The following is an 18896-nucleotide window of genomic DNA, read 5'->3' as shown; positions in this document are numbered from 1 at the left end:
GCTTAGGTGGTTCAGGCATCTGCTAAGGATGCCCCCTGCTCATCTCCCTAAGGAGGTCTTCCAGGCATGTCCAACTGGATGGAGAGACCCATGACATGCTTGAGAGATTCTAACTTGGCTGAGGATAGGGAAGTGTGGGATGAGCTGCTTGGCTTGCTGCCACCGTGACCTGGATCCGGATAAGTGGCAGAAAATGAATGAATGAATGAATGACAGTTACATACATAACATAGCCTTGCACCCTTTGACTCTTGAACAGGATGCTGGGAAACTGAGTTTTCACTCGCAATTGTTTCTTTTTTCCAGAAACAATGCATGTTTGTCATATTGCTATTTCTTTAAGCAGAAAAAAATCTGAGATATAATATTGCTGAGAACAGTAAAGAATAAAGCATATTTTCATTGTGGTTTTTGGGGGGAATGAAAAGAACTAATATGACTGCCGGCAATATTGGCAAATTAAAAAATTACAGAATAGAGACGGCAAATAAATTAAAGTTTAATAGGAAAATAGTAAGTCCCTTCGGCTGCTCCCTTGTTTGCACTCGGGGTCGCCACAGCAAATCCAAGGAGGATCTGCATGTTGAATTGGCACAGGTTTTACACCGGATGCCCTTCCTGACGCAACTCCACATTACATGGAGAAATGTGGCAGGGGTGGGATTTGAACCCGGAACCTTCTGCACTGAAACCAAGCACATTAACCACTTGGCCACCACCCCTAAAGTTTAATAGGAAAATAATAAACAAAATTATAAAACTGAATCTGTAAAGCCTTCACAAGTAAAATACTCATAGAAAATCGGAATGACTGTTTCATAAAATCAATGATATTGTGTTATTTTTAAGTTATTTATGGGCCTCGTTTGAGACTCTTTCATGTTGTCATCCAGATGTAGATTGATGCATGTGCGCATGCATGAGGTTTAGAGATTATCTTTGACCTTATGTGATGCACGTTCCTGGGGTGTGCACGCTGACATCCATACGATGTCTAGTGAATCACTTCAGAGGTTTTTATCTGGTTTGAAACACAGTGTTTTTAGATTTAGAAGTGTTAATTTCTTGTTTCATTTACAAAATATATGAGAAACAGATTTATACGGAAATAAGCTGTTTCTTGGTGTTTTCCACCATCATGGTTTATTTTGTTCAAGCTGACATCATGCTGCCTTTCTTTACTCTGATTGGTTGTTACCATGTGATATTGGCATTATCATATTATGAATCCCTTTTTAAAGGCTAAGGTAAGGCTAAGGAATAAAATTATAGTGGTGCCAAAGAAAATTCTTTTTCTGACTTAAATCTAAAAACAACAACAAAAAACCCCCAGTGGCACTATATCTTTTAGTCCTATTAACTGACTAAGATAACGCTGGTTTAAAAAAAAAAAATCTTGCATGGACTTGAGAACTGGTTTAGGGTAATTTTGTGGTGCTGAATCTATCCGAGCTCAGATTTCCTCTATAACATCCCTGTTTTTGTTTGTTTGTTTGTTTTTTGCAATCTGCAGGTTCCGTATTGATGGATTACACAAAAGTTGCTCATTCACTCACAAGTTTGATGCCACTAATCCTGCACAAAAGCAGCTTCAAAAGCATAGTTTTTAAATCAACTTCGCGAAAAGTGAGCAGGAGCCGTAGTATAGTTTAGGGCGGCGAGGAGGTGTGTGAGACTGCAGTTTTTCCTTCAAAGCTTGATACAAGAAATATGTTTTCATATCTTAAAAAGTGATGTGATTGGAAAAAAACTAACACCAGATTCAGATTCGGCACCCCCAAATGACCCCAAAATGTGTTGGGAAAAAAAAAACTCAATGTAAGAAAAATCCTGTTGACCAGTGTGCTGAGACACACAGTGGGGGAGAGTCCGGGCCTGGTTGCTGGGTGATTCAGAGCAGAGCAGCTGTAAATCTCTGCTGGTGTGCAACGTTACCAATAAAAATATGAAGCTCAACAGGGGGTGCATGGTGGGGAGATGTTTGCTGTGGTGCCAGAATGGCCATGAATGCCAACTGCATTCAGGTGTTTTCGGTTTGTCATTCAATTTGAACAATGTGCAGTTTCGTGCCCCTTGTATGTTGCGTAACATCACAGCGACACAGAGCGATTGCGTGATCGTACAGACGCTTTGTGATTTGAGGCCTAACAATCAAAGGCACCGCCGGCTCCTCAGGCTGTTGAGGCCCATCAACACATGTAGCATTCAGCCTCACAGCACGTCGCCCGTTCTGTCCCCACTCCATCTCCCATGCAGCACTGACTCTGCTTCTGCAGGGATGTAGCTCAGCGCATACGTGCAACCTTAATTTTGTTAATGACAAGCACAAGCTTGAGAATTTGAGGGGTGGGAAGCGTGCACATGTCTCATCATCATCACATATGAGCAAATGATGAGCTGAGCGCCGCAGAAGTGGGTCCACTGTGCCTAATTTGCTTTACTCGGAGTCACGAATTGCAGAAATACAGCGCTAATGATTTCAGTTCAACATAACAGGTTCATTTCATCTTTCCAAGTGTTTATTGAGTTGCAGAAGTATCATGTGGCCATCTCAGCAACTTCACACCAAAACACGGTCATCACACAGAAGAAACCTAATGAAGAACCACTTCTCACGCGGTCCTGTCACGATGTCAGGATAAGTCTTGATCAGGAGGTGAATGCTTAAGTGTCCGTCTCGATAAAACATCTGGCATGTCTGAAGACGTCCTGCAACAACCCCAAGCATGATCCCGGTGATTAGTGATGATGTGTAATCTATGTGCTGATACATCTCATTTTAAAATTCTGACAAATGCCATCAACGACGTACAGTAAATACTGCAGTGTTAAATTACAATACTACAGCGATTCAAGAGTACTAAATAGACTCTATCATAGTCTTAAATAATAGCATAGACTTACTCTGTTAAGGCTAGTCAACTTGATTTAACACTAATAGAATCATTTCAACACTATTTTGAATGCACTCTGTGTTAATTTTTCTCTTCATGATACAGTTTTCTGACAGATGTAATATATAATCCAGTATGATTTATAGTCTGGAAAACACTGTAGGTTAACTTGATTTCACAATAACAGAATAGATTTAACAGTTTAAATTCTACCCTGTGCAGTGTTAATGCAACACTGCAGCAAGTTTCAATCGACTAATTAAAAAATGCTAAATCAACTATCGGAATCTTAAAAACAGTGTAACCTAACTCTGTTATTGTTGGTCAACTTGATTTAACACTAATAAAATTGATTTAACACCATTTTTAATGTACTCCGTAGCGCAGTGTTATTTTTTTCTTCTTCATGATACAGTTTTTTGACAGATGCAAAATATAATCCAGTAGGATTTATAGTCAGGAAACCTCTGCAGGTCAACTTGAATTCACAATAACAGAATAGATTTAACAATTTTAGAACTGACTCTGTGTAGTGTTAATTTAACACTGCAGCAAGTATAAATGGAGTAATTAAAAATGCTAAATCAACTATTGGAATCTTAAATATCAGTGTAACCTAACTCTTTTACTGCTGGTCAACTTGATTTGACAATAATATAATTGATTTAACACTATTTTTAATGTACTCAGTAGTGCAGTGTTATTTTTTTGTTTTTCATGATACAGTTTTCTGACAGATGCAAAATATAATCCAGTATGATTTATAGTCTGGAAACCTCTGCAGGTCAACTTGAATTCACAATAACAGAATAGATTTAACAGTTTTAGAATTGCCTCTGTGCAGTGTTAATTTAACACTACAGGAAGTGACAATGGTTTACTTCAAAAATGTTAAATCCACTATCAGAATCTTAAATAATAGTGTGACCTAACTCTATTACTGTTGGTCAACTTTGATTTAACACTATTTTGAAAGCCATTTAACACTGCAGCAAGTGTATATAGGGTAATTTGAAAGTGTTAAATCAACTCTGTCATAGTCCCAATTAAGAGTGTACACATTACTGTTGGTAAACTTTATTTAACACTAATGAAATCAATTAAGCACTATTTTGAGTACAGCTAGTGTAGTGTTATTTTAACACTGTAGTGGGTGTATATGGTTGAATTAAAAATTGTTAATTCCATGCTATCATAGTGTTAAATAACAGCATAAACTAGCTATATTACTGTTGGTTAACTTGATTTAACTCTAAAAGATACATTTAGCACTATTTTGAATGCAATTGCTGCAGTGAGTGCATATAGTCTAATTCAAAAGTGTTAAGATGACTCTATAATAGTGTTAAATAACAATGTAAACTGTCATTTTTATTATTTATTTATTTGTTGCTATTGAATGAATGAATTTATTTTTCGGCACACAGAATAACAACACAGACAAAATAAAATTCATAAAAAGAATAACGTACAATGAACCCATGTGGCCGAAAGGGTGAATGCAGAAGCAAAGCTTGTATTGATCACCTTGATCTAATTAAAACAACAACAACAACAAAAAACTATTTAACACTATTTTGAAAGTACGTAACACTACACTATTTCCCGTGTACCACCAGTTGAATAAACTACGTCTGCAAAATGTTTACTGTTCATGTTTTCCCACAGCATGTACAAATAATCCAATAACAAATTAAAGACAGTTGCTGGCGTTACTTACCCCTCTTCTGGGTTGGTCTCAGCCATTGGTCCGCTGTCCACAAAGGTCATTCGACTCTTTGAACGTTCCACATTTATTTGACTCTGAGTCCCTGTCAACCCCACAGGAAAGCAGATCAAGCTGCTGCACACTTTGTCACAGTTAATTTAACACTGCTACTGTTCCAGTCAGATTAGTGTGAAATTGACTCCGTCATAGTCTGAAATCAAGTGCATCATAATGAAAGTCACGTTTGTGCTAATCACCTTGACCAGAGACTATAACAGAGGCGAGGAAACATTAAAAAAAAAGTTGATTTTGAGTCAGAAACATTTAGGTTTGTTGTGAATTGTGTAGACTGATATGTGAGCCACATGTGAGCCGATGACTTACATTCTAATATTTGAGGTAGAAATAATATAAATATTGATCCAATACAAACATTCAAACACCACGTGGCACAAATTAAAGATATCTGATCGACATGTAGAGTTGATAATAAGCACTTTTTATGTTATTTGGGTCTATGCTTTGATTGATATGTTCAATTAGATTATTACTTCAATATAGTATTTCATATTGTTTTCAAAAATCAGTTTAGCAATGATATAAAAAATAAAAGGATTCCTATTAAATAGGATATTGAAAGAGACTCAGACAAAATTAAACAGAGCATTTAGAATCTTTGGTAACACTTTACTTGAAGGTATCATCATAATAGTGACATGACACTGTCATAACTGTTACATGACACAGTCATGAATGTGTCATAAATATTATGTCAATGTCATAAACGTTTATGACTGCTGTCATTAAGTGTCATTTGTTTGTTTTTTTTATAACAAGTTGACAGGTTGGCATACCAAAAACGCCAAAGATGTTATGTGTCGGACGCAGCTCGGAGAACCGACCAGCGTTTGAAGGACCCAGTATGAAATAAGCAGAGCACGGTACAAAGGCTAACTGAATTTAATACATAACAGTGATAATATAACAAAAAGGTGCGGCCTGGCGTGGTGCGCTCCCAGCAGCGCTAACGGTCCGGAGCCAGAAGCTGTTTCGGACCCAAGGACCCCGCCGACACCCCCCAGGTGGCCGCAACAACCGAGTCTGTGAAAGAAGGAACCATTATGTGAGTCCACACTCTACACACAGAACACTTAAAGGTGTACAAACAGCAAACACTTCCTGGCTTGATTACTGATCAGCTTCCCAACCTGCAGGCATGGAACATCCAGTTCACAAAACTCCACTGCAGTGGAAGCTGATACATGACTAACAAACAGCTCAATACAATAAGGTGTGAGGGACACCACATTTACTGACTGTATAACTGTTAGTCACAAAATCTAACGTACCTCAGGAAGTGTGCTGACGAGCGTGAGACCTCACCCCCTCCACTTTCACAGACTGTGCATCAAACCTGGACGTTCTCAGCATCCGCTGTTGATGAGATGGCTCCCGAGACGACGATCTCACCCGTCTGGTCACAAGGTCGAGTCTCTGGCAAATACACACTGTGCACTCCAGTCTTAAATGCCAACATGTTCCAATCCATCCAGATGCACCACAGCTGTGAGTCCTGACGAGTCGCAGGTGATCAGGGTGAGGTCCTGACAGCCTCAGCAACACAGCCACTCAGTCCCAAACGCACGCCATCTGGGAGGAAACCAAAAGACAAACAAACCGGCAGCCAGGCCCCCCCAGCCATATAACAAAAGACAACTTTTGGTCATGTCACTTTGATTAATGTCAAGTTGTCATCATCAAGACAACCCAAAAAATGTCAACTTCTCATTACAAAAAACGAATGACATATAATGACAGCAGTCATAAACGTTTATGACATTGATATAATGTTTATGACGCATTCATGACTGTGTCATGTAACAGTTATGACAGTGTCATGTCACAATTATGACAATACCTTCAAGTCAAGTGTTACCGAACATTTAAAACAGCAAATCCTCAATACCCCACCTTCTGAACACAGTTGAGTTTTTTTTACAACTTTATTTATAAATGTTCACATTTTTTTAAAGGACCATAAGAACAAACAATTTTACCCAAACACACAGCACCACAGAAATATGTTAAAGATGACAAATGAGTGTTATCTAAAGTTTGTGTACAGGCCCACACAGGCTCAAGAAGTATCGAAACATCGTAATTGAAATATGGAATGGCAAAGAAAACACAGAGCATTCATAGTTGAGGAAACAAAAGAGTAATAGTGAATTCTAGAAACAGAGACCAGGTATTGATGATCTATTATTTCTAAGCTTCTCCAGTAGAATCAGAGATAACATTTCTTTAACCCAAGATATAAATGATGGGGCTTCTCCGACTTCCATGTATGAAAGATAAGCCTCCAAGCCCGGAGCGAAGCGAAGGCCACAAACTTAGATTGAGGGATATTAATGTTCATGCCCTCGTCTGACACACCAAATACAGCCATTAGTAGACTGGGTTTAATTGTTAACTGACAAATGCTTGACAAGGCATCAAAAATACTGCTCCAAAACGAGTGTAAGGATGAGCATTCCTAAAACATAAGTCCGGTAGTTGCAGGTTGTTGGTGACATCTAACACATGTAGAATCTGTATTTGCATAAAACCTAGACAGCTTAACTTTAGTGAGATGCAATCTATGCAGTATCTTAAACTGGATTAGACTCTGCCTTAGACAGAGCCAAGTTGAGTGAATATGCTGTACAGCATGCTCCCAAATCTCGGCTGTAATCTCACTATTGAGGCCTGCCCCCACACAAATTGAATTTTGTCCAAGAAAGACACATCGTTAGCCTACAATATTTAGCAAGTTGCCTCTTGCAACTGGTTCCCAGTCCATTATAGTGTTAAGGGTGTCCTTACCTGCAATATATGGAAATGAACACTGATTTCTGGCAAAACTTTGGACCTGAAGGTATCTAAAGAATTGTGTTCTCAGTAAATCATCATCTCATTGAAGGGTTTCAAATGTTACAAAGGTGCCATCTGAGAACAGGTCACTAAAAAGATCAGATCCTTATTGTGCTATACTTGAAATCCTGTGTCATTCTGGGAAGCAGGAGATGGTTATCAGTCAATGGCATATGACCACAAGTAGCACTGAAGTTGAAATGTTTTCTGAACTGGAACCAAACTCAAAGAGATTTTTTAACAACTGGATTTTTTTTTTATGTTCTTAACTTTTTACAGGCAGTGGAGAGCACCTTAATTGACAGGGAACAACAGGCTTTTTGAAAAAATAAATTTGTAACCTGAGATTCTTCCAAAATGATCAAACATATCTTTAAGTTGCGGTAAAGATGCTAATAGGTTAGATATGTAGAGGAGAAGATCATCCTCATATAGAGAGATTTTATGGATCGACCCCCCCTCCTCTTATGATTCCAGCTATGTCCCCCTCCGCCCTAAGAGCGATAGCCAAGGGCTCAATAGTTAGGTTAAACAAATATGGCAAAAGAGCGCAGCCCTGCCTCACACCACAGTGGATTAGAAAGAAATTTGAAATTGTAGAGATGGTTTGTACTGACGCTTTAGGAGCAGTATAGAGAAGCCTGATCCGAGAGGTTCAGGTTTGGTTGGGCCAAACCCAAATCTGTCCAGAACAGCAAGAGAAAGCAGAACTTCTGCTTCCAGGAGAGAATAAGAGGAACAGATTACATTAAAGAGTCTGTGAATTTTATAAAAAGACTGCCTGCCTGGCACAAAACCTGTCTGATCAGGGGAGATGATATTACAGATAACTGCTTTGAGCCGTTGTGAGTGAATTTTAGCCAGAGGTTTATAGTCAGAACAGAGAACACTAATTGGCCGATAGGCAGCACAGTCCATGGGGTCTTTCCCCTTTTTAGGAAGAACTGAAATTACTGCCTGGGACATTGTTTCTGGTAATTGTTTTCTTGTTTCTTGAAAAGCTAAACAAAGGATATGAGTTAATTTAGAAGAAAATGATTTGGGAAAAACTCAATAGGGAATCCATCAGGGCCCGCTGCCTTTCCACTTCGCATAGAGCCGATAGCTTGAGAAATTTCTTGGCATGTTATTGCAGAATCCAAACAAGATTTAACTTCCAAGCTGATGTTCGGAAGGTCAATCATATCAAGAAATGTGTTTATGTCAGACATGTATATATTTGTGTCATTTGTGTAAAGATCGCTATAGAACTTCCTAAAGGTATCGTTTATTGTTTGGGGGGTAGGTGGATGTACCACCAGATGTGACTTGAATCTTTGGGATGGCTCTACCAGCCGCTGATTGTTTAAGTTGGTGAGAAAGCAGTCTGCTTGTTTTTTCACTGTGCTCATATGATGTTTACTTAGACATAAACAAAAGCTGTTCAGTCTCTCTAACTGATAAATTATAGAATTCAGTCTGCAATAATAATCTCTCTTTATATAGTTTAGGACTATAGTCAGACGATAGCTTTGTATCAATGTCTTTTGTCTGCTTGGATAGCTCTAAAATATGCTGTGTATGTTTCTTTTTTTCAAAAGGTGAGCTGGAAATAATGTGACCCCTCAAGTAAGCCTTGAGGGATTCCCACCCATATTGTTACATAAGACATACCCAGTGTCTGGTGTTACATAAGACATACCCGGGGTCTGGTTTATATCTAGAAAAGTGTCAGTCTGACTATTCATAAACTGAATAAATTTATTACTGGTCAGCAACAATGGATCTAACTGCCAGGTGCGTCTGGGTGCTACACTGTTTAAACCCAGTCCATGGCCACCCCAACTTTACTAACAACACTAGGATGTGGTTTTGATCTTTATGCTGTTGTCTCAGGTGCATGCACAGAAGAAACACAAACAGAATGATTGATGAGGAATACTGCAGCCTGCAGTCACACTCACCTTCATGTTTTAATGCCTCTATTGGATTTTCAGGAGCGGGATTGACAGCTGCTGGGTGAACTCTGAAGTTTCCTGAGAAATTAAAAAAATATATATTTGTATATATTGAAATTTTAATAAAAAAAAATAGTCACACAAGAACACAAAGAAACAATCTTAAAAACTTACAATTTTGAAGTGTGTTTCCGTTTGAAACTTAAAAATTAATTGTGGAAATGTGAATAAGGAGATGACAAATAATTTACCGAAGGACGGAAGAATGTGGTTGATGTTAAGCCAGGCTTTAATGAAGGGGTAGATGGAGATGAGCAGGCCTGGAATAGACAAAGCAGAATGAATGTTGTTTTTTGCTGCACTCGGTGAACACACACTCTCATTGTCATTTGAAATAAAATCAAAATTTAATATTACGCTAGCGTTGAAAATTTTGCTTATCTCAGTGTGTGTGTTCAGATCCTGGATTTTCAACTGGATGAGCCCAGAATATATGTGGGGTATAAAGCACTTTAACCCTGGTATGGGTAAAGTCTTGGTAGGTGGTGTATCTTGAACTATTATGCATCTCTGGACCAAAGTACACCAACAGTGAGACAGTCATGGGATCCTTCAATCCAGATCATGAGTTTGGTCATGTTCAGTCATCATTGTATCTGATTGCTGACCTATGATCTTAATCTTGATTGTTGATCCTGAACACTGATCTTTGATCCCAGTCACTGAACTTTGATCTTGATAGCTGAGCTTTGAATCTGAATGTTTCACTCAACTCCTGTTCACTGACTTTTTAACCTGAATACTGATGATTGAGTCTGAACTTTGATGAAGTTTGATCCTGTTCATTACTCTGATCTTGATTGCTCATCTTTGTTTCTGATTACTGACCTATGATCTTCAGTCTTATCGTTCATTCTATTGGCCATCTTTGACCATGTTCCTGACCTTTGGTCCTGATTGTTGAATGTAGATCCTGATCATTATCCTTTTAACCTGAACACTGAGCCTTGAGGACTACAGATGGAAAGTAGCTTTTAGCTAAATCTGGCATATTTATACTATGTCATGAAAATGTACAAAGTGTTCATTAATGTGCATTGTCCTCAGCAAATAAACAATAAAAGAAAAAAGAAAGAATGATCCTGATCACTCATCTTTGATCATATTCTTGATCTTTGATCCTGAACACTGATAATCATGTCCCTAATCCTCATCCCTCATCTTTGTGTCTAATTGCTAACCTATGATCTTGATGACTTTGATCTTGTTCCTGAGCTTTGCCTCTAATTGTTGAAGTTATATGGTGATGACTACTCACCTTTCAAGCTGAACTCTGGTCTTTGATCCATCAGTGAACTTTGATCCTGATAACTGAGCTTTGATTGTGTTTGCCTTTCCTTGAACCAGATCCACACCAAAAGTTAACAGATTCTTCCTTAGCCTATGCCCAACCCCTCCACCATTGTTTTTAATTAAAATTGGTTATTAATTTTTGTGAAATTCTCCTAAAAAGCAGATAATAAGTAAACATGTGGCAAATATGAGCTCATGCTCAATTAAACGAATGAATAGAACAACACATTTGAAATTGTACAGTCAGTATGAATGATGTTCACTGTAGCCTGGGTTACAAAACCATTTACCGGCCACTGTATTAGGTACACCTGTTTAATTGCTTGTGAACACAAATAGCTAATCAGCCAATCACATGGCAGCAACGTAATGCATTTAGGCATCTAGACGTGGTGAAGATGACTTGCTGAAGTTCAAACCGAGCATCAGAATGGGGAAGAAATGGGCTTTAACTGACTTTGAACGGAAGATATCCGGTGAGTGACAGTTGTGTGGATGAAAATACCTTGTTGATGTCAAAGGTCAGAGGTGAATGGGCAAACTGGTTGAATAGGAAACTGTGATGCTGTCATGTTAATATGGACAAACATCGCTGAGGAATGTTTCCAACACCTTGTTAAATCTATGCCACAAAGAATTAAGGCAGTTCCGAAGGCAAAATGGGGTCCAACCCGGTACAAGCAGGTATACCTAATAAAGTCGCCAGTGAGTGTAAATTCAGTTTATATCATTGGTCCTGAATTTGACGAACGTTTAACTTAAAGACGGTATAATAACAAAGCAGACTTACTATACTCAACAAAATATAAACGCAACACTTTTGGTTTTACTCCCATTTTGTATGAGATGAACTCAAAGATCTAAAACTTTTTCCACATACACAATATCACCATTTCCCTCAAATATTGTTCACAAACCAGTCGAAATCTGTGATAGTGAGCACTTCTCCTTTGCTGTGATAATCCATCCCACCTCACAGGTGTGCCATATCAAGATACTGATTAGACACCATGATTAGTGTACAGGTGTGCCTTAGACTGTCCACAATAAAAGGCCACTCTGAAAGGTGCAGTTTTGTTTTACTGGGGGGGGATACCAGTCAGTATCTGGTGGGACCACCATTTGCCTCATGCAGTGCAACACATCTCCTTTGCATCATCCGTGAAGAGAACACCTCTCCAATGTGCCAAACGCCAGCGAATGTGAGCATTTGCCCACTCAAGTCGGTTATGACGATGAACTGGAGTCAGGTCGAGACCCCGATGAGGACGACGAGCATGCAGATGAGCTTCCCTGAGACGGTTTCTGACAGTTTGTGCAGAAATTCTTTGGTTATGCAAACCGATTGTTCCAGCAGCTGTCCGAGTGGCTGGTCTCAGACAATCTTGGAGGTGAACATGCTGGATGTGGAGGTCCTGGGCTGGTGTGGTTACACGTGGTCTGCGGTTGTGAGGCTGGTTGGATGTACTGCCAAATTCTCTGAAACGCCTTTGGAGACGGCTTATGGTAGAGAAATGAACATTCAATACATGAGCAACAGCTCTGGGAGACATTCCTGCTGTCAGCATGCCAATTGCACGCTCCCTCAAATCTTGCGACATCTGTGGCATTGTGCTGTGTGATAAAACTGCACCTTTCAGAGTGGCCTTTTATTGTGGGTAGTCTAAGGCACACCTGTGCACTAATCATGGTGTCTAATCAGCATCTTGATATGGCACACCTGTGAGGTGGGATGGATTATCTCAGCAAAGGAGAAGTGCTCACTATCACAGATTTAGACTGGTTTGTGAACAATATTTGAGGGAAATGGTGATATTGTGTATGTGGAAAAAGTTTTAGATCTTTGAGTTCATCTCATACAAAATGGGAGCAAAACCAAAAGTGTTGCACTTATATTTTTGTTGAGTGTACTTTTAGACAGGAGATATATGTTATGTTTCTTCATGCTCAGTTTGCAATATCAACCTCTCAGCGGCACTTTGATCCAATCCAGTACCCTTATTGATTTCAGTTCTAGACTATAAGCACTTTGATTGAACTCCAGAGGTCTTGAGGGTTGCTATGATGCATGTCTGTTTGAAATGTCATGCAACTGCCAAAGGAGTGAAAACATTCTGCTGAGAACACGCTGTTCGCACTCATTAGTCACCCTACATGTTGGAGGAGGCATTGCCGCATGTAAGCCCCAAGACACATAATTAGATGCCGCTTACAGGCACCCGTTAATGTGTTAGTGCACTGCTGTGCACAGTTCGATTCATCCACACTCACATAAACAGGAACAAATGTTAAATCACACAAACTACTCATTGCGGTTGTGTTCCTGAGATCAAAAGTCCTGCCCTTTGCTCTCTGTTTCCAGCAAAGTTGATGAGACGCTGGTTGATCTGGCAGTGAGAGTTCTCAGGCAACCTGCTGGTTCCAGTTACGCTCTGATATCAGATGATCAGAGGGTGTGTGTTTCAAGCCCGCTGAATGGAAAACGTCACTGAACTTTAGCTTGTGTTTTAAATACGTTTGGTTTCCTGAAGTATTCAAAATCATATAAGACAACACCTGAGATTTTCAGACAAGACCATATTTATACCCAGAGGTCAGCTGTGCCAAAAGCAAACTGCACCAATAGGGGGCGCCCTCTGAAGCCACATCAAATTGGGAACCCAATAATTTGAAATGGCTTCTTAAAAAAATGTTGCTTAATTAGGACCAGAAACAGGACAATTTGGTCAAAAAGTATTTTGGTCAAAAAGAACAGTCTATCGATTGAAGGTAAGCAGTCAAGTTCCAATGAGGTTTTTAAATCTAAGTCTGTCACTTTTCAACCTGGGCTCTATTTGTACAACCCCAAATCAGAAAAAAGTTGGAAAAATGTAAAATGCAAATAAATAAATAATAGCACAGAAATCCTTACATTTACTTTGACTCCTATTTCATTGCAGACAGCATGAGCCCAAGATATGTCATCTTTTGTGTGGTCAATATCATTTAATTTGTTAGTATACACCTGCAACACATTCCAAATAGGTTGGGATGGGGGCAGTTTAGGGGTAGTAATTTCAATTTTCAATTTATTTTCCTTTATATAGCGCCAAATCACAACAGAGTTGCCTCAAAGCGCTTCACACAGGTAAGGTCTAACCTTACCAACCCCCAGAGCAACAGTGGTAAGGAAAAACTCCCTCTGAGGAAGAAACCTCAAGCAGACCAGACTCAAAGGGGTGACCCTCTGCTTGGGCCATGCTACAAACATAAATTACAGAACAATTCACAGAACAATTCACGGACAAATATACAAGAACTGCTGTTGGCGCACAGGACAGGAGCATTGCCAACACGAATACATCTCCCATCTCTGGATGGAGCTGCACCTTAAACAGAGAGAAAAAACAGAATCAGGCATCAGAAAGACAAAAAATAAGTAGTAAGAAAGGAATAAATAATTAAATAAAATAATACATGAAATATCTAAGGTTCATATACTTAGCAATGAAACAGAAGTCAAGGTAAATGCACTGATGTTTTTTTTTTTTTTTTTTTTGCATTTTCCATACTGTCCCAACTCTCTCTGATGTGAGTTTGTATTATTAGAAGTTTCTAGCAACATGGAGAGGACTTCTACAGTGGTAGACATGCATGTTCTGTCAGACAGATCCCCTCATCGCCAAATGATTTTTTAATGCCTCACGTGATGCCTGTGAGGCTAAGGCAAGCAGCTAACTGTAAACTGCTTGCTATAAAAAGTTTAGTGAGGTAAATATGCACATTTACCTGCATAGTGACTTGAAAATGTTTGTGTATCCATCCCTGAACTGGCTATAAAAGTGGACAAATGTATTGAAAAGAACCCTTGTGTTTAGCTTGTCTAATTATTTATGCACCTAACTATACATTATCCCCTTCTTTAACCTTTTGGCCTCTGGGATTGTATTTAATTTAGAGACTGAGGTGTGGAACTCAACCAACAAGTGTCACAGATAAAGTTTGGCTTGTTGCGCAACACTCACCGAGGCCGCCGGCTCCCAGGAAAATACCTCCTACGGCATCAGCATCACACTCTCTGGAAACCCCGATGATGATGCAGCCCGCCACAATGCTGAGTAGGGCTGAGCCCACCCGTAGGCCGTGATACTCCCCGACGCTGACCGGTGTCATTCAGCAGCAAGTGGAGGACGCCCACCTGCTAAGACCTACCAGGACAACAATAAGACAGTAATAAAGGACATACGTAAGTTCTCTACTTTGACTTGGCCCTTCACTACAAGTGCCAAATTCACTGTCATCCTCATGACCACAGCCCCTCCCTTCCTTTCATTGACACAGAAGCACTTTCTCCACCGCGGCCTCCGTCTTCGTGCTCTGTTGCTCAACGTGTCTCATGCATCATTAAAGAAGGAGCTCTGGTTTCTGTTAGGACTGAAAAATAGACCTCTAGCAGCACTGACTCTTATGACAGCGATACCCTCGCTGCAAATCTGATTCCAGGCGTTATCCAATCAGGAAATTCACAGTACATTATTTCAGCAGAACACCTCAGGAGCCCCTCTGAGTGAGACAAAGGCAGGACAGACACGACAGATATACTTGTGCGGTTTGTCAGTTAGTTTGAAGAGAATGTGTGATGAAGGGTTCGGAGAGTCCTCTGTGGAGGGAGCCCGAGGCCATCTACAAAGGCCTACAGTTGCCATAGGAATAGCATATCCATGGCAACAGAGGGAAAAAGAGGGTAAGGAGGATTAATGCCGGTGGAGAAGAGTTTATATATATATATATATATATATATATATATATATATATATATATATATATATATATATATATATATTACAGTAATAAAGTACCTGAAGAGAACACAGTTCCTTTCTCCATCTTTGTCAAGAGTCGGTATCTGTTATTAACAGCTGGTGACAATGAGCAAGGCTTTAAAACACAAACACACACATGCACACAGGTCCAAGAGGAAAATCTGATGCCACTGATGAAGAAAGAAAACATTTTTAAGTAAGGCCAACAGTCAGATCTGGCTGGAGTAAGAGAACGCTCACGATAGAAGCCAAAATTATCCGAATTATTGGATCGTTACTCATCTGTGGTTTCTTACAAACACATCTGAATAATATGTGTAATCTTATAATTAAGTCAACAGGCGAGTGAGGGGTCTTTAGTTCAATTTAATAATAATGATCAGAAGAAGAAGAAGAAGAAATGTATTTATAAAACACTTTAAATAAAAAAAAAAAATCAACAAAGTGCTGAACAAACTCCAAGACAGCACAGTAAGAAGCATTTTAAACCATAAACACAGTTTTGTACAAGCAATATTAAAAAGAAAGATTAAAAACCATAAAGCTACTGATAACCTATAGAAAATGAAAAGGTTTTTATACACTTATGATGCAGAATGCAGAATCAGTTATCCGTGCAACTTTAACGAGTGAAAACAGGCTAATAAAAACTTCTAAAATTTGACACAGGAATGACAGAATTGCGGTTAAGGCAACTTTTAATCACGAAAATCATAACATTCCGTACGGGAATCGAACCTGTAACCTTAACATTATTGACACCACGCTCTAACCAACTGAGCTAACCAACCACAGTAATAGCGGTTCGATTTTTACTCATGTAACATGATAAAACATTACGTCAGCGTGGTTTCTTGTGTTGATCTTTTTGGTCGTGTACGACAGTACTGTATTTTTTAAGCGTGTTTTTTGTTTGTTTGTTTGTTTGTTTCAGCTCACGTCCTGTTCACTTTACAGTGCGACGGATTTTCTCCTGGTTAACTGCCTCTAACGCAGTTTTATAACCGCGATTCTGTCACAAAGCGGAAACTGTATAAAAATTAAAATATGCACCATATTTAAATTTTTGTGATATATTTTATTCAATGCGTTTTACGTCATTTTTCTTTTTTGTACATGTTTTTATAACGATTCGAAAGTACTTATTGTGCATCTGCCTGAAAGTGGAATACACAAAAGTATTTTCTACAATTAAGAAAAAAAACATAAAAATTACTGATCCCGACGTGATTTGAACACGCAACCTTCTGATCTGGAGTCAGACGCGCTACCATTGCGCCACGAGACCCACGACTCACACGAAAAAAAAACCCTCAGATATTATGTTTTGTGAAATTACACGCAAAGCATGCAATAGCAACCTTCGATCGTTCATTGAAATAATGTCGAAAAGAAAACCCTTGGGCTCGTCCGGGATTTGAACCCGGGACCTCTCGCACCCTAAGCGAGAATCATACCCCTAGACCAACGAGCCACGTCTTTTTGAGTTTAACATATATACTTGTGAGTATGCACATGTGTGCGCGTATGTTTGCAAAACAACAACAAAAATTAAAATTAAACAAACAACACATTCTGTTTTTTACTTCATGTGAACGCACCACTGAGCCGTGACACGGTTGATCTCAAAATTATAACGTCCAATGACTTCAAACATCACATGGTCAGGCAGAGGACTGATTCATCAATCGATTATTTGATTACTTGTTAGGTCCATAAAATGTAAACAAAAACAAAACAAAAATAGTGGAAAATGTCAATCAATGTTATCTAGAGGTCAACATGGCACCGTCAAATGTCTTGTTTTCTTCACAGCCCAAAGATATTCATGTTACTGCCAGTTGGCAGTATTCACAATAATTCATATAAAAGACTCAAAAATAATTAATTGATTATTTAAAAAGTTGATGATTCATTTAATGGTAGCTGCCTCACAACCTTTTAAATCATTTTATCATAATATTTTATTAAATTATTTCATTATAATGTGGTAAAGGTGTCAGACAGGAGGATGTTGAGGAAACTGCTCAGCATCCTGGACAACACCTCCCACCCCCTGCGTGCCACGCCACAGGAAGTCTTTCCTACCTGTGGCAGTCAGACTGTATAATTCCTCTCCAATCTGAAGGATGAATACATAATGAACAGAGTTATTCAGTTACTCAGAGTTATGTACAATATTGTTAAACATCATGTGCAAATGTCTTCCAGTCATGTTGCATAAACTGTTGTACTTATTGTAAAAAAAACAAACAAACAAACAAAACAATAAAACCCTCCAAAAAGCATCTTTCACTGTTTATTGTTTCAGAACTCTGGCAAAATAATTTCCTTTGAGACAAATAATGTTGATCTTATCTTATCTTGTCTTATAAATGATTTAGGGTTAGAGTTGGGATGAGGTCAAGGTTTAGGGTTAGGATTAATTTTTGAGAAATGCACAAAAGTTTTTGGAAATTAAAAAAAAAAAAAACATTTCTGCTTCAGTTTGGCGCACTCCCACAATTTACAAATTGTGTTGAACAACCTTGTGTAAAATACTAAAAATTCTTTCAAGGAAGTAAATTATTGTTTGTCTTATTAACACAAAGTTATGGAATCTCATGTCAGGCAACATTGATTCTGCTGTAATAACTGTTGTAGATGTTTTTCTACCACCATCATGTGAATGCAGCATTTGAGCTTTTGTAAAAAAAAAAAAAAAAAAAAAAAAAAAAAACTGTGAATAAAAAGAAGAATCAAATGAACGACTCTTTGACAGAGGAGACTGACTCTTGTTTCAAAGATTCGTTTATAAGGAGTCAATCGGTCCCGAAAGATACATCCCTCTGACTAAATAGACACTTTCTTTAAGCTTCATTTCGTTTGACATAGAGCACTACAACGTTATAAACTACACAGCACGAGAAAAATAATATTCAGTGGTGGTGGTTTGTTTCTGTGTGTCGTACGAGTCAGCAAATCTTTCCACGGATTTTATCGCTTGTCATGTGACCCACACTCAGCCATCTTGTGGAAAACAGAGAGAGAGGCACACATACACACATAACTCGCATTAACTCCAAACCTTGTGCTGTCACAGCAAGCAGAGGTAAGACAGCCAAAGTACAACACACTATCGGGCTTCCAAGCAAAAAGCCACGTCAAACAGTCATATTCTGATCAGCTGCGATACTCGGGGTACTGCACTCGAACCATCATGTTTACTTGGCCTCGCAGCACCGGGCTCCAGTGTGTGTTGCTTCGGTGTCACCGTGTGTAACCTGCGGGCCGCTTGGACGAGGAAAAG

General features: G+C 39.0%; 2 protein-coding genes and 2 non-coding genes across 5 annotated transcripts in view; 1 reads left to right on the top strand and 3 right to left on the bottom strand.

Annotated features, from left to right (window-relative positions):
* Nucleotides 1-2501: 2501 nt before the first annotated feature.
* On the bottom strand, nucleotides 2502-15158 carry kncn (kinocilin). 2 transcript variants are annotated; one of them, XM_034183629.1, is made up of 5 exons: nucleotides 14810-15158; nucleotides 9704-9772; nucleotides 9459-9530; nucleotides 4612-4705; nucleotides 2502-2711 (listed from the first exon to the last, which is right to left on the bottom strand). In XM_034183629.1, coding segments are annotated over exons 1-5 (384 nt in total). In that variant the 5' UTR covers nucleotides 14958-15158; the 3' UTR covers nucleotides 2502-2710. The 2 variants fall into 2 exon arrangements, with proteins under 2 accessions (XP_034039520.1, XP_034039519.1); XM_034183628.1 differs by having other exon boundaries at nucleotides 2502-2709; nucleotides 4615-4705; nucleotides 14810-15157.
* Nucleotides 15159-16823: 1665 nt separating this feature from the next.
* trnaw-cca lies at nucleotides 16824-16895 on the bottom strand. The gene has a single exon. It is a non-coding gene; the product is annotated as a tRNA-Trp (tRNA).
* A 114-nt stretch (nucleotides 16896-17009) lies between these two features.
* On the bottom strand, nucleotides 17010-17081 carry trnap-agg. The gene has a single exon. It is a non-coding gene; the product is annotated as a tRNA-Pro (tRNA).
* Nucleotides 17082-18587: 1506 nt separating this feature from the next.
* gigyf2 (GRB10 interacting GYF protein 2) overlaps nucleotides 18588-18896 on the top strand; it is a 48525-nt gene continuing 48216 nt past the window's right edge. Inside the window, 1 exon segment of the mRNA XM_034182797.1 lies at nucleotides 18588-18698. The gene's annotated coding sequence lies outside the window, so the exon portion shown is untranslated.

The sequence above is a fragment of the Thalassophryne amazonica genome, chromosome 12 (assembly GCF_902500255.1).
Source record: "Thalassophryne amazonica chromosome 12, fThaAma1.1, whole genome shotgun sequence".
Classification (NCBI taxonomy): domain Eukaryota; kingdom Metazoa; phylum Chordata; class Actinopteri; order Batrachoidiformes; family Batrachoididae; genus Thalassophryne; species Thalassophryne amazonica.
This window is presented reverse-complemented; position numbering and strand designations above follow the sequence as displayed.

What these genes read in the sequence shown, in the direction of transcription:
- kncn (XM_034183628.1), bottom strand. Translation starts at nt 14,957, where the DNA reads ATGACACCGGTCAGCGTCGGGGAGTATCACGGCCTACGGGTGGGCTCA. An exon ending in CCACATTCTTCCGTCCTTCG is followed by an intron (nt 9,531 to 9,703) that starts GTAAATTATTTG and finishes TTAATTTCTCAG; the next exon opens with GAAACTTCAGAGTTCACCCA. An exon ending in AGAGGCATTAAAACATGAAG is followed by an intron (nt 4,706 to 9,458) that starts GTGAGTGTGACT and finishes TGGGGTTGACAG; the next exon opens with GGACTCAGAGTCAAATAAAT.